At 38.1% G+C, this 16,889-nt stretch overlaps 1 protein-coding gene across 1 annotated transcript; it reads right to left on the reverse strand.

The window, feature by feature from the left end:
* Window positions 1–3,177: 3,177 nt before the first annotated feature.
* On the reverse strand, window positions 3,178–10,318 carry LOC143437356 (zinc finger protein 431-like). Its single transcript, XM_076922150.1, has 3 exons — window positions 10,204–10,318; window positions 4,763–4,889; window positions 3,178–4,564 (listed from the first exon to the last, which is right to left on the reverse strand). Exons 1-3 carry the CDS (start codon window positions 10,288–10,290, stop codon window positions 4,458–4,460), a joined length of 321 nt encoding a protein of 106 aa, XP_076778265.1. The 5' UTR covers window positions 10,291–10,318; the 3' UTR covers window positions 3,178–4,457.
* Between the last annotated feature and the right edge of the window lie 6,571 nt (window positions 10,319–16,889).

Here is a 16,889-nt window from a genome sequence, read left to right on the forward strand (position 1 = left end):
TTGGCTTTCCTGAGACTTCTTTGTCAATGCAATTAACAAAATAAACCTCTTTACCTTCTGATGGGAGTAAAACACAGCACCATTCTTCAACAAAGCATTATAAAAACTATATACAAAGTTGAAATTACCCTTAGTACGTATGTGTTCTACTAGCATGGCTCATGAAGTTCCACTTAATGCATGTACAAACCCAACATCAAACCCACATTGCTTCACACAAAAGCCTGGTCAGGCCTACCAATAAGAATACTTAAGTCTGGGGTACCAACTTCTGCCTTAGATAAAATTTCCATTGCTAAGAAGAGACATTGTGACCAAGGCGTTAATTTGGTCTGTCTTACACATTCAAGTGTTTAGTTCATGACCAACATATCAGGAAGAATATCAACATGCAGGCAGCCATGATGCTGGAGAAGGAGCTGAGAGTTCTGCATCTTCATGAGAAGGCAGTCAGGAAGAGACTGTCTTCCAGCTGAGTGGTAGGAGAGTCTGTTTTTTACTGGCTGGAGCTCCAAAGACCACCACCCTGGGACTTCACTTTCTTCAAAACAGTAATATCTACTCCCACAAGGCCAAACATACTAATATTGTCACTTCTTAGAGACAAGCATATTCAAATCACCACAGTATATTCCTACTATAAATTCTTTCATGCATTTAAATATGAATAGGACATGCAGATGCTTTACCACATTGATTACTTTCAGAAGATTTCTCTCTAGTATGTGATGATGTTTCTATTCATAGAATACTGTGGCATGTAAAGGATTTTCCAACTTGACTACATTCACAAGATTTCTGTCCAATTTGTGGTCTTTTATCTCTTTGGAGTCTACAGTGATAGGCACAGGCTTTTCCACGTTTGTCACATTCATAAGGTTTCTCTGAAAAGTGTGTTACTTGAAGTATTTGGAGAGTACACTGTCATGCAAAGACTTTACCTCATTCATGGCATTCATGCAGTTTCTCTACATTATGTGTTCTTTTATGTATCTGGTGATGCCTGTGACATGCAAGGGCTTAGCACCTTGATGACACTGAGTCACTCTCTTGAATGTGTTTCATTGTATAGTCACAGATAAAAGTGAATTGTCAGATTTTCCACAATGATTACATTAATGAGGCTTCTCTCCAGTGTGATTTCTTTGTGTATGTGTAAAGAACTCTGACATGCAAAGGCTTTACCACATTGTTAATATTCAAGCAGGTTTCTCTCTGGTACTTGATCTCTCCTGTCACTGCAGATGACTGTGACTTGCAAATGCTTTACAACACTGATTACATTCATGAGGTTTCTCTCCTGTACCTGTTCTTTTATAGTAATGGAGATGATAAAGTTGTGAAAAGTCTTTACCACATTGATCACATTCATGAGGTTTCTTCCAATGTGGGATCTTTTATGTTTTTGAGATTAGTGGGACATGCAAAGGCTTAGCTCAAAGATTACCTTCATAATTCTGTCCAATATGGGTTCTTTTATGTTTTGGAAAAAATCTTTATGGAAAGACATTTACCACTATAAAGTCCTCACAAAAGGGAAGAACTCCCCCCACCTAAGCCTCAGGAATTCATGGTTACCCAATAACTCACAAGAAACAGAAGTCGATGTAATCAGCAAGAGGTATATTTTTACCAGCATGCTGAGGTCAAGACCCGGAACCCATGCAGGGTCTGTAGGATTTGACCCCGAGCTTTGGAGGCACAGGGAATTTAAAGGCAAAACCACAAGGAAAAAACCATGATTCAGGGGGAGTCAAGGGGGGGTTATAGGAAAGCACCTGTGGAAAGTCCCAGCCCATTATTCAGTTTGTGACAGGGTCTAAGTAACAGTCAGGGAAAATATTCTGTATAGTCTATTCTCAACAGCCTATTCATACTCAACCATCCTGTGGTCAGCCAAATTTCTGAAACACAGAGTTCACGAATGAGCTGACCTGTACTCTTGGTTCTGCTCAGCATGCGAGAAATGTTTGAAAATTTTTAACACTTTAAAAATGTAAATTTAAAAATGTAATACAATGATTACATTCATAGGTTTCCTTCCAATATGGGTTGTTTTATGGCTTTGGAGACAAAAATTTTCTGAAAAGTCTTTTACCATATTAATTACATTCACACAGTTTTTCTCCAGTATGTGAACATTTATGTCTTTGGAGAATTTTCAATTATAAATGATTTTTTCTACATTGATTACATATCTAAGGTTTCTCTCTGGTATATTTTTTTATGATATTGCAGATGACCCAGTTGTGTAAAGCCTTTACCATACTGATTACATTCATAAGGTTTCTCTCTAGTATGGGTTTTTTATTATATGGGAGATAACTGGAACTTGTAAAGGCTTTGCCACGTTGATTACATTCATAAGGTTTCTATCCAGTATGTGTTCTTTTATGTCTTTGGAGATTACTGTGTTCTGAAAAGGCTTTACCACATTGATTACATTCATAAGATTTCTCTCCAGTATGTGTTCTTTTATGATATTGGAGACTACTGTGACGTGAAAAGGCTTTACCACATTGATTACATTCATAAGGTTTCTCTTCAGTATGCGTTCTTTTATGATATTGGAGACTACTGTGACGTGAAAAGGCTTTACCACATTGATTACATTCATAAGGTTTCTCTCCAGTATGTGTTCTTTTATGTCTTTGGAGACCACTATGATCTGCAAAGGCTTTACCACATTGATTACATTCATAAGGTTTCTCTCCAGTATGTGTTCTTTTATGATATTGGAGACTATTGTTTTGTGAAAAGGCTTTTCCACATTGATCACATTCATAAGGTTTCTCTTCAGTATGTGTTCTTTTATGATATTGGAGACTAATGTGATGTGAAAAGGCTTTACCACATTGATTACATTCATGAGGCTTCTCTCCAAGATGTGTAGTTTTATGACTTTGGAGACTACTGTGACGTGAAAAGCCTTTACCACATTGATTACATTCATAAGGTTTCTCTCCAGTATGTGTTCTTTTATGTCTTTGGAGACCTCTGTGATCTGCAAAGGCTTTACCACATTGATTACATTCATAAGGTTTCTCTCCAGTATGTGTTCTTTTATGATATTGGAGACTACTGTTTTGTGAAAAGGCTTTACCACATTGATCACATTCATAAAGTTTCTCTCCAGTATGTGTTCTTTTATGTCTTTGGAGATTACTGTGATTTGAAAAAGCTTTACCACATTGGTTACATTCATAAGGTTTCTCTCCAGTATGACTTCTTTCATGCCTGCAACAGTAATGGGCACATGTGAAAGCTTTACCACATTTATTAGCCTGATCAATCATTTTATCATTATGAATAAATTTTACAGTTGGTCTCATAATAAAGAACACTCAGATCTTATGCTTTTATCACTTTGATGTTCACGGTTGTACTTGAAAATACCTGTGATGGTAAGAGCATTTACTACATGGCTCACATTTATAACATCCGTTTTCTATATGAGATTTCTACATGATGCATTCATAGGTCAGAATAAAATGGAACAATTAAGAGCATTAAAACTCTGATTGCATTCTTAGTTTTTTTTTCTGTAGTGTGCATCACACCACAAAAGCACTGTGAAATAGGATGAACAGAAAAAGTGCAAAATTCTGATACCCATAAAGATTTTCTGTAGTGTGAATTTGGGTAAAGTAGAGAAAACCAAATAATTGTAAACACCTATCATATTCAGAAAGTCTACCAAAGGCAGAATACTACATATCTTCTCATTGTTGTGAAATAGACAGAGGCTGTTTTTTTTAGTATCCCTATGCTCACATGATTTCATCCATTCTGACAATTGATACCGCCATTAAAAAAGCAGAACAAATGAAATGTTTCCACATTGAATTCACATGCATTGACTTTTTGTTCATTGTAGACATGATTAATGATTCTCCAAAACAACATTCTCGATTCTCATAAACTGACAAAACAATACAATTAAAAATTTCACTATAAGAATACAAGTGTCACCAACTTTATCATGGACTATTTGATTATTAGAAGGTTATGGATACATGTTTATCACTATTCAATGTGCAACATCCAAATATTATGAGACTATACAAATTGGTAGTTCCACAACATAGCTCTAATGGAGATACAAATCAATTAAAGGAATCTCTTAAGGCATTGTTTCCTTCTCTTCTTGCTTACAGAAATGCCTTGCAAACACCAATCAGATAACTGACATGAAGGTACATAGTTTTGGGAGAATATTATAATCATAGCTAAAATAAAATGACTCATTTTTACACACTTGCTTTCCTTTAGAGCATCCAGATCATATTAAAATTTCCTCACAGGGATATTTGTATTCAATGAAACGTTAAAATTACGTTTCATGGCCAGGCAGTGGTGGTACACACCTTTAATCCCAGCACTTGGAAGGCAGAGGCAGACAGATTTCTGAGTTTGAGGCCAGCTGGTCTACAGAGTGAGTCCCAAGACAGAGAGGGCTACACAGAGAAACCCTGTCTTGAAACCCCTCCCCCCAAAAAATACCTTTCATGACGTCTAGAAGTTTGATGTTGTTCTTCAGTATGATGGACTTCCAAATTATAGCCTAAAACCAAGGTACAAGAAAATCAATGATATGGTATTGGAATTAGGCAAAATTCAAGTTACTATGAATTTTCACAGCAATGAACCTGATTTATTCAACTCAATATTACTTGATCTCTATTGAAATAAGAGATGATCATCAGTAACCCAGAAACATTTTCCCTTATTTTGAGAAGCAAAAAAAAAAAATCAGTCTTACCAATAGCAGTGAGGTTCCAGTAGGTCTCAAGCATCACATCTTTGTAGAGATTTTTCTGGGAAGGATCCAGCAAATTCCACTCTTCTGCAGTGAAGTTCACATGCACATCATCAAAACTCACTGCTTCCTAAAATATCACATACATGTATACAACACAAAGCCTGATGCTGACATCAATACAAAGTAAAGTTATGCTTCCTAGACAATATGATCAAATAATTCAGGTGATTCCTCCACTTATTTTCTGACACACAAATTATAATCACTATGTCAGTTTAGAAGAAACTTGAAATATTGACACTTGCACCCTTGAAACAGGGTTCACCTGTGTCACTCCTGATCCCTTTGAATAGGATATAGCCTTGCAACACAAATGGCAATTGAGAGAGATATGCAGGGGAAACAGATCAACTGTACTGAGCACACATCTGAAAAGCTGGATGAACAATTACTAACTACAAAAGTGATGGGCAAGCTGTGTGTATTTGCTCATGTCTTTAATTGCAGAGGTACAGGCAGGTGTATGTCATTGAGCTGGATGCCAGCATGGTCTATGCAATGAGTTTCAGGACAGCAAAAGTTACATTTTAAGAACCCCACTCTGCTACAAAAATAAAGCAGGAAACAAAAATGATAAAATGAACTCACAGTTGTTTACTGAAGTTACTGCAAAGAATTATGCATTCACTGCAGTTCTGTATTCACCTTGCATAAACATAAAGTGAACCAGTTTAAACAGCAACATTAATTAAATTTTATGAAAAGGGAATGCATGTGTAAACAGTTAAAAATTGACAGATGAATATATTAGCAATATATGTTTTGTTTTGTTTGTTTTTTTGTGTTTTTGAGACAGGGTTTCTGTGTATAGCCCTGGCCGGCTTTGGAACTCACTCTGTAGACCAGGCTGGCCTGGAACTCAGAAATCCTGTCTCTGCCCCTCAAGTGCTGGGATTAAAGGCATGCAGTACCACCACCCAGCAGTAATGTATACGTTGATCAGAAATAAAGAATGCAGTTCAGGAGTTATAGCTCAGGAGATGGAAGCTCTTGCTGGTCTTCCACATAATGGAGGTCAATTTCTAGCATACACATGTGGACCAACACCTGTCCATTTCTTCAAGATCATGAGTTCTGAGGCCATCTTCTGACAACAGTAAAGATGAGACACACATGATATTCATATTCATGTACCCAGCCATAATACACTTATTTATTCAAAAATTTCACAACAAACATAAGAGGCAGAACATCATACACCTGCAATTCAATGAACCTGAAGCATCAGATAATATTGATGACATGAGCAGAAGCCATCTGGAGAAATAGAATATAATTTATGCATTTGGCTGAATTTCAAAATGAAAGAGGTGGATGAAGAGCAGCAAAAAATCATGTGCTTATTGAACAAAAACATGTCAGGTGGCTTATATGGTTTCTATATCTATAATCAGAACAGGAATTGCTTAACAGAGAATTTTGTTCTAGAAAACCAAAAACAGAATGAATAAAGTTAAAAATATAAAACCACCAGGTTTGCAAAATAGCATAGCATTGAACAGCAAATGTGTGCACAGTATCTTATGTGATTGAGGGACAGAGTCCAAATGGGGAATGTATGGGAGCATGAGAAGAAAGCTGAAAAATCAGATTCAACCAGAACACTGGAGACACCCAGAACAAAATTTATCCAGTGTAAAAGAAATGCAGAGATAAAGCTGGAGCAGAGACTGAAAGTGTGGACAATGAAAACTCATTCAATTGGAGACCAACATGGACAAACTTGAATCTATGACATTATTAAGGATACTCTGTGATGCTCCCACACAGGAGCCTTGCATAATTATCCATTAAGAGGCTCCACCCAGCAGCTGACTGAAACAGAAGCAGAGATCCACAATCAAATATTGCATGCACCTTGGTAACTCTGATGGAAAAGTTTAGGGAAGGATTGATGGCCCTGAACAGGAAAGGAACTCCACAGGAAGACCAGCATACTCAATTAACCTTGACCCTTGGTGACATTAAGAAACTGAGACAAAAACAATAACACTCACAGGTGGACAAAGGACCAATGGCCTGTAAGTAGCAGATGTGCAGCTCAGTCTTCATGATGGTCCTACAACACCTGTAGCAGGATCAGTCCCTAAAGCTGCTGTCTATCATTGGAATCTGTTCCCATAACTGCGCTGCCACATCTGGCCTCAGTGAATAGGATGCACTTAACCCAATACAGAACTGATGCACCATCATGGATTCCCAGGGGATCACACCCTCTCAAAGGACCAACAGGAGATACAGGAGGAACTCTGTAAAGGCAGGTGACTTAAAGTAAGGACTCCACTAATTCAGAGCCATTTTATTTATAACAACTTGAAGGTGGAAATAATCCAGATGCTGTTCAACCAAAATACGGATATAGAAAATGTATTTACAAATGGAAAAACTATTTAGCTATTAAATACAAGGAAATCATGAATTTTTCAGGCAAATGGATACAGCTAGAAACTATCATCTCGATTGAGGTAACCCAGACCCAAAAGCACATGCATGTATGTACCCACTTACAAGTGAATAATAATCATAAAATACAGGAAACCCACACTACACTCCATAGACACAAAGAAACTAAACAACAAGGAAGGCTGAAATGAGCATGGTTGAATCTCACTCAGAAGGGGGAGTAAAGCTATCATAGGAGGCAGATGGACGAGAGAGAACTGCATGGGAGAGCAGATAAGAAGGGGAAATAGGGGAGAACCAGCAACAGGTGTGGTGAGAGACAAGAGAGGGCCAGAGGGGAAAATGAATCAAAATCTGCAGTTGGCTGGGGGTGGGAGGGGGTACATTTAGGGTGTGCCAGAGACCATAAATAAGTACCAAGGAGTCTAAGGTTGATCTTAGCTGAGATGTATAGCAGTTAGATATGGATGCTGAAGAGGCCACATCCTGCATCAGGCAGGACCCTTAATGGAGAGTTAAAGACCCAACCAGTCCAAAAATCTTTCTACCCAAAATTTGTCCTGTTCACAAGAATACAATCTACAACATAGATTCAGCAAATAATGTTGTTGTTGTTCTAACTTGCTATTCTGCTGCTGTGATTGAATCCTCTAAGCAAAAGCATCTCAGGTAATAAATGTCTGTTGTACATGGTTCTGTCAGATCACAGTCCATCATTTTGGGAGCTTAGATTAGAAACTGAAAGCAAAAAGCATGGACAATTAACTCAGCCATTCTGGATCTTTGACGGGGTTGAAGACCTATGGTCTCATAGCCAATCCTGGCTATTTACCTTGGGAGAAAAGTTTTGAGTGGATGGTTTTCAGCTGACACTCATTCTAAAGCCAAGGAAAAATCCAGGTTCAGAACTAAGTGTTTTAGTTAGGATAGATGACAGAGGTTCTGGTTAGTCAACAAAATGATGGACTGGTTGTTAGGACTATCTTGTACCTCACTGGTACAAATTGGCTTAATTATGCTCTAATTGTATTTTGAGAGAAAAGTTTTATTTTAACAGGAAGGGCCACAGAGAAACCCTGTCTCGAAAAAACAAAAACAAAAAAAACAAAAAAAAAACAAAAAAACAAAAAAACAAAATAAAAAAAACAGGAAGGGTGATATGTAAAAGGAACTTAGGTGGGAAGGAGTACTGAGAGGAAGAGAAGGAGTAAGGAGACGAGGAGAAGTAGGAAAGGAGAAGCTATGTGATGAGAGAGAGAAAAGCGGGGGACATGGAAGCAAATGTTCACATGTCTCCACCAGTCAAAGATAGTTTATACATCTAGGTTGGGTATTAGGTTACACTTCTGATTCAGCATTAACAAACTTATAATGCCGTTAATTAATATTTTTTTAAAAAAAGTTGTGCCCTTCCCCCAGGCCTGAGAAGGCCTGCAAGTCTTTTACCACAATAGATCAAGCAATTCTAAGACTTAGGAGAGGCATTGCATTACCAGCCTTGGCGCCTTGGAGCCTGCTACCTGAGCTAAGAAGAATGGACTGCCTGCTGAGCTAGCCTTGACACCTTCCAGACTGCTATCTCCTTGCCCAGCCCCTGGGCAAAACCGAGAAGAGACTCTGGAGGGTGGGGCTTCCCCTTTATATGTGAAAGCAAATTACTAAATTTCAAGCCTTGATCAGAGAACTTTGTCTTGGCTTCATCTCTTCTTGCCCTCCGTCCCCTTTCATTCCCAGCCCCCCTTTCAGGTGAACCCACTTGACTTGTGGCAGCAGGCGGCTACAAAAAGTGTATAAAAGGAAAAAGAAAAAAAGGGCATGTGATAGGGGTTTTCATGGGGGTGGGGGGTGGGGAAAGGGGATGGCATCTGAAATGTAAATAAAATATACCATAAAAAAAGCATGGACAAACACTGTCTCCTGGCTTGCTCTCTTGCTTGGTCACTGTCTCAAGCGTAGCCTGCTCTCTCATCCAGCCCAGGACCACTTGCTTAGGGATATTGCCACCCTCAGTGGAAGAGCCTTCCTAATCAATCATCAACACTATCTCTCACAGACATAGCAACCAGCCATTCTGATGAGGGCAGGCCCTCAACTGAGGCTCCTTCAGATGACTGTAGCTCTGAAATGCTGAGAACTGAAAACTATGACACAGACATAATAATAAATGAGGAAGTTGTAACATCCCAAAACCAATGATTTAACCATATCAATTACAGGAGCTCCTGCCACCCCATGAGGAACTTGGAGTTGTGGCTGAGCAAGGACAAAATAGGGAGGGCACCTGGCTCAGAGCAGGGAAGGATACACTGGAATGGGGAGCTCAGAGCCTGTGCTGACCTGGGGTGAGTTTCTTTAACCCTGGGTTCCCAGGCCAGTGCTACCAAACACGGGGCTAAAACAGCTGGAAGGTGGACAGAAAAGCAGATTGTCTCACACAACACAAACGACCACCAACAAAGGACAGGATCTCTGACCCAAGGAAGATATGATAAATTTGTGACAATCAATGAAGAACAACCTCCCATCTTATGACAGCTCCAAGTTCAAAACTACAGAGTCACATATGAACTGCACAGAGGGTAGTTCAAGAGGTGGGAAATGAGGTCTTTGTCTTTCCACCCTGTAAAATAAGGTAGGCAGAGCCTGATTTTGCCCTGGATGCTGTCTTTAAGAGCTCTCTGTCATGGACTAGTCAATGGGTCCAGGTCCTTTTGTTAAGAAGGATTTAACCCAAGGTGTGGGGCTGGTAACTAAATCGATTAGGATGGAGTCTGTCTCATTTCCTCAGTGAGAGAATGACAAACTTCCACAGCCAAAATAGACACCCTCATAGGGGCAGTAAAGTCCACCTAGCAGATTCTTCCACTTGGACAAAGAAGAAAAATGAATACAGGATGGCAAGTGTGAGCCCTGTCAGGGTTTTAAGTCTGCTCTAACCTTCCCAGAAATTAAGACCAGAGAAACACCGTCCACTATACCAGGCTCTGGAACATCTTCGAAGCACTTTGGGGCTGCGACTCTCCAGCGTATCCACTGTAGCAGGGTTCCACGTTGAATTTAGTCATCTCCCTCCACAATACTCAAGAAAAACCTGAAAACCAAGGCACACTATGTCAAATCTGGCAGACAAGCCACTGACCCAAAGAGAATGGTGGATATTAACAACCGCCCTTTCAATCCTTTAGTTGGGAGTCCTGAGGGTCTTGGGTCAATGCACTAAGATGTTATGTCCAGGTCACAGAGACCCCAAAGACCAACAAGTAGCATATTGTAATGCAATCACATGGAGGTCTTTATCATGAGCTCTGTAATAAGGATTCTCACCAGTCAGCCTCACATGAGATCGAAACTGAGAGTCTAGAGGTGCTGAGTATTTATTGTAGTTACAGCAAGATTGGGGCATTAACATATAGGTCAGCAACTTAATATTTTAAAAAGTACATGTCTGGCATAATCTGCAGGAACCAATCAAGGGGGCAAAATCATCTGACAAACATGATGGGTAGACTAACTTTTTCTCTGTAAGGTGTATTAGTTATCTATATGTAGCTTAACCCTGCAAGTTGTACCTTGACTGGCTGTTGACAAGGGGGGATTGTCATAGGATGTTTGCTCAAGTGGACTTTGTGCACTCTCAGAAACAGAATTGATTGGGGTTTACAAACTCATCTTTGGCCTGAGGTCCTGATTATTGAAAAACGCTCCTGTTCAACCACAAGCCATGCATGGCAATAGAAAGGTACTTTGTCCAAAGACCTGCCTTACTATCTGTTACTGCAGATCCTAATATCAGTTGCACTTACTCTGAGACAGAATACCAGTGGAAGTTGCCTCTCCCCCTGTGCATCATCTTATAGATAAGATAGACAATGCCCAGCTGCCCTTCCTTTCCTGCCCCATCCCTGTGTCTCAGCCCCTCTTGGGCAGACAGTCCCTGTTCAACCACATGCTTTACCTGCCAGGACACAGGTAAGCTTTCTATAGATCTACCACACTGTCTGTTATCCCAGATGCAATGATCACAGTTTTCTCCTAGCACTGTACTAAACACCAGAGGCAGCTTTACCTCTGTCCTGTCTATGTCTGCCTGTGGATGCTAAGATCATCTCTTCCTGCCCACCTTGTGTCCCTGCTCCCATTACTCAGCATTCCCTATTGAAATTTAAAAATTAAAAATTAAATTAGTTTCTTTCCTTCTTGATCATTAAACTAAATTAATTAAATTAATTTTAATTTAAAAATTAAATTAAAGTGAATTAAATAGTTCTTCATCATTAAAAGATAGAATTATTTCTTCACATACCTTTTATTTCCAGTAATGCTAACCTATGGTTAGAAAAGCATTTATATGTATTTATATATTTATATATATTATACACATTATATATATTTACATACTTATATATATTATGCCACATTATATATATTTACATATTAGTTTATATTATGCACATATCTGAACATTCGTATCTTATCGACATATTTATATATATTACGGCACATGGATCTGAATATTTGTTTCTTATACACATATTTGAATATCTGTTTATTGTACACATTATATGTCTATAATATATATATATATATGTCTGTAATATATATAAATACGATATGTCTGTAATATATATAAATACGTGTATAATAAACAAAAATTCAGATATCTGTATAAATTCGCAGGACCCCCCTGAAATAATAACTAATTATTATTAATCAATAATTTCCAGTGCTTTCTTTGCCGCCTGCCTTGGACAACCGTGTCCGCCAGGGTCTCAGGGCCTCACCTCATCCCTTATGGATTTGTCTCCGTGTTGTGTCGGCTGGGAAATAAATCATCAGAAAATCGATAGAGATGATGAAGCCGCATCTCCAAATTCATCAATCAGATGCATCAACTATAAAACATAAAATATAAAAATAAAAATAAAATATAAAATATAAAATACATCGAATATAAATTCTAAAATATAAAATTAAAAATTAAATTAAACTACAATGGAAAAAGTATTAAATATAAAACATCGATAATAATTATAATGTAAATGTAAATATAAAATATAAAATAAAAATGAACTAAAACGACACATAAAATTCGGTAATATAAAATTTAAAATACAAAATTTAAAAAAGTAAATTAAAATGGAAAATAATATAAAATATAAACTAAAACATAGAATATAATATAAATATTAATATGAAATAAATAATATAAAATATAAAATGAAATAAAACAAAATTTAAAATTTAAAATATATGTAAAATATAAAACATAAATATAAAATATGAAATAAAATATAAAATAAATCAAATATAAAATATAAAAGAAAAAAGAAAACAAAATATTGAATAATAGAAAATATGAAATTAAATGTAAATATAAAAAAATTATAATTTAAAATTAAAATATATGATAAATATGAAATGTAACTTATAAACCATAAGTATAAAATATAAATAAAATGAAAATAAAATAAAAAGTAAATAAAATGTAAAATACATCAAATATAAAATATAAAATTAAAAATGAAAGCAAAATAAAATATAAAATAATATAAAATATAAAATATGAAATATAACATAAAAATAAAATATAAAACATAAAACATAATATATAAACTGTAAAATAAAATTTAAATATATAATAAAATATAAGATGCAAATTATAAATATGATATATATGTAAATGTAAATAAAAACAATTTAAAACATAAAATAAAATAGGAAATAGAAAATAAAAAAGTACAGTAATATATAAAATAATATAAAATATAACATTAAATATAAAATACAAAATATCATAAGTTATATATATAATATATTATAAATATATAAGAAATAAATATTAAAATATAAAATAAACTAAAATTTAAAATATGCAATAAAATATAAAATGTAAAATACAAATCATAAATATAAAATATGAAATAAAAAATAAAGTAAAATATAAAATATAAATTTAAATATAAAATATAAAAATTATATACGTAAAATATAATGTAAAATTAAAATATAAAATAAAAATTAAATATAAATTAAAACAAAGTATAAAAGAAGAAATAAATTTAATCTTTAAAATGTATAATAAAATATAAAGTGTAAAATATAAAACAAGTATGAAACATACTATGAATATAAATATAAAATCAAAATAAAATATAAAATACATTAAATATAAAATATAAAACATAAAAATAAAAGTACATTGTTTTAAAACGATGTAAAATATGAAATCAAATACAAAATATAATATAAAATAAATTAAAGATTTAAAATAAAAATCTGATCGGACTTTTAATTCTACACCGGGCTGTGTAAGGGAAATAAAATTGTTAAATATTATTCTACACGCATCAGACGCTGTTTGACCAACTGTGCTTCCCGTACATCATAATGTTGATAATAATAAATAATAATAATTTGTCTCTCTATAGCTTGTTTTATATTTTTTTATTTATTTGTTATGTTATATTTTACATTTTATTTTATATTTTTATTTTGTTTACTTAATCTTATATTTATACTTTATTTTATTCCATTTTTATTTACTTTACTACATTGTTATTTGTTATATTTTATATTCTTATCTTATTTAGATTTTTTTCGTATTTAATTTTATATTTTCATTCATTTTATCTCATATTTTATACTTTGCATTTTACTTCATTATAATTTTATTTCCGTATTTCGTTGCACATTTTATATTTATATTTATACTTATATTTATTAGGATTCTCCCAAGTTGATTATTGATTTGCATTGACTGCTGTCGTCAATTATGGATCAGTATTGGTTATAATTATCGATAATGGACTATCGATTATTGATCGGTATTGATTACCGATTGGCAGTAACGGCTGGTTATCGATCATTGGTTATCATGGTTACTGATCATTTTTAGCATCGATTATTCGTCATTGATTAGTACTGATTACTGACCGTCATCGTCATCCCATCACCGTCATGCCGCTGCCTCTGCCTTTCGAGTGCTGGAACAAAGGCCTGCGACACGATTTATTGATTAGCACTATTATTGATAAGTGATTAGTATCGACGGGGCCGAAGCCACCGCGGGGAATCACGGGATCGATCGCCTCCGCCTCTGGGAAACCCCGTCGCCGGCTGTGACGTCACGGACAGCGCGACGCCTCCAGGGTCCTCAGCGGTGGCGGCAACGACGGTGCAGCCTCTGACGGACGCGGTCGGTTTTCGCGGGATTCAGTCGCGCTCCCTGTGACGTCAGAAGCCCGCGACGGATCGCGCACCGCCGCCATTGATCTTGGGGAATCGCGCGGCCGCCGCTGACGGGCTCCTCGTCGCCGGCTGTGACGTCACGGCCGGCGCGACGGTGTAGGAGGGAACCGCGGTGAATCACGGGACGGATCGGCGCCTCCATGGCCGCTTCCGGCGCCGCCAGGGTTTTTTGGAGACGCCGCCGTGGGCCGGAGCGGGTCCCGACGCCGGTTGTGACGTCACGGAGAGCGCGACGGGGTCGGCGGAAACCGCGCTGCTTCCGTCCCGCAGGGTCAGAGGTGAGCCTGACCGGAAGTCCCCTCGCGGGAGCCCGGGAACCGGAAGCAGCGCCGCGTCTCCAGGTGGAAGGACCTCGCCTCCTTTCTGAAGGCGCAGCCCCGCCCTCCCCGGAAGCGGAAGTGCGTCACAGAGGCCCTCGGCAGCGGCCGCGGAGACAGGGCGCGGTGGGTGGTGGGGAGACGGCTGCGGTGCCGCGGAAGGACGCGGTGGGCGGGGCCTAGCGACGGTGAGCCGAGGCCCCACCCACCCCGGGGCCGCGCGGATCCGGTTCTAGCCGGCTTCGTGTCACCCACATCTCCGAACTGGGCCAAGGCCACAGAGGGAACGCAGTGCCCTCGTGAGACATGGTGGCCCAGGGCGGGGCCAGTGGGGGCGGGGTCAGGGTGGAGGGGCGGGGCCAGGGCGGGTGGGCGGGGTCGGGGGAATCCCAGTCTGTATTTACAGTTCTCATCTGACTGTAGACAGTGCTTAGGTAATGTCCTGTGGGAGGAGCCAGGCCAACTGAGTAATGTGGGCGGGGCCAGGCCCCGTGTGGGCGGAGTCAGTGTAAATCCCAGTCTATTTACAGTTCCTGAGTGGGTGGGTGGGGTTTATGGGGCGTTGCTGTGGTGACGTGAGTGTGGGAGGAGCCAGGATGAGGGAAGTGGGCGGAGTCAGGCTGTGGTGGGAGGGGTCAGTGTTGATAGAGTTTACAGTGTGGCATAGTTTCTGTTGTCATTTTTGTTTTTTATAAATCAGTTAACAGCTGCTTAGGTCTGCATTGCTTTGAGGTTCTCTAAAATGAGAGATTATTGTCTCTTCATCCTGTCATTCAAAAATAAAAAACCTGTACAATGAAAACTTCAAAACACTGAAGGAAGACATGGAGGAAGCACTAGAAAATTAAAAGATCTCCCTTCTTCTTGGATTGGGAGATTCAGTCTTTTTAAAATGGCTAATCCTAATTTTTCTGTAAAAGGGACCTAACACTCAACCCCACGCTCACTGTGGATCTGAGCTACAGCAAATCCCTTCACTTGTTACTACTCAGGTCACATGCAGGAGCTTAGGCATCCAGAGGTGCAGTTGTTTTATTTCACCCCAGTGTTTATTAAATCAGACACATAGATTGATATGCCTTAAGTAAACTTTCACCTTAATAATGAGATAAAATGGATTCTGACTGATTTCAAGAATCTGTGGACCAAAACATTTCAAAAGCAATGTGGCATTTTAAGAGTGAGTAAACTTTGGATTCAGTCTTCAATTCTGCTTATTTTAACAATATATCCTTGTAATCTTTGTAGGAATTATGTAACATTGCTAAGGCTTAGATTTCTCATTCCTAAAAATTCACTATTAACGTAGTGCCTGAGTTCTTAAAATCAGCAAATTGGAAAGGTGTAGGATAGTCTGAAGAGAGTGAACAAATAAAATTTCAATAGTCTTGTTAACAGCCAGAAATGATGGGATTTGCCTTAACTCTTGCATGATGGAGGCAGAAGTATGAGGATTGCTATGAATTTGAGACCCTCCTGGTCTATGTGAGAGTGTAGCTTTAGAAACGAATTACAGTGGGGACAGAATATGGTTGATGTCAGCAAACAGTGATGTTTGTGGAGCACTTTGGAAACTCAGCACTCACAGTTTCTTGAGGTTTTGTTGGAGTCATCTCCTGTAGTACCCTGAAGGGCTGCTGTGCCCTGGCTGAGACTTTCCATGTGCAAAGGAACATTCTGCAAAGTAACAATCTGCAGTTTTTCTAAGAACAAAACATCCTGTTGAACGTTGATGCCCCAGGAAGGGAATTTACACTTGACATCTTATTGCCCCCAGTCGAGTTCCTGTTTTGTCCTGAGTTTGTGTTTTTCCTTCCCTGGCTGGGTGTATATATTGAACCTGCTCAGTAAAGGCATTGGCATTCTCTCATAATGGATGACGCAAATCTCAGTCTTTCTTTAATCACCCAGGCCTGTGCCCGAGCTTGGTACCTCGGGCAGCTCTGGAGCTGTCAACCTACACAGTTTGAAAGACCCCAGCTTAGCCGAGTTGTTTTGTTCAGCAGAGTTGTTTTGTTCAGCAGAGTTATTTTGCTCAGCAGAGTTGTTTTGCAAGGGTGGAAAAATACTGGGCCCCTGAGCAGGTCAAAGATAGTGCC

The sequence above is a fragment of the Arvicanthis niloticus genome, chromosome Y (genome assembly GCF_011762505.2).
Source record: "Arvicanthis niloticus isolate mArvNil1 chromosome Y, mArvNil1.pat.X, whole genome shotgun sequence".
Classification (NCBI taxonomy): domain Eukaryota; kingdom Metazoa; phylum Chordata; class Mammalia; order Rodentia; family Muridae; genus Arvicanthis; species Arvicanthis niloticus.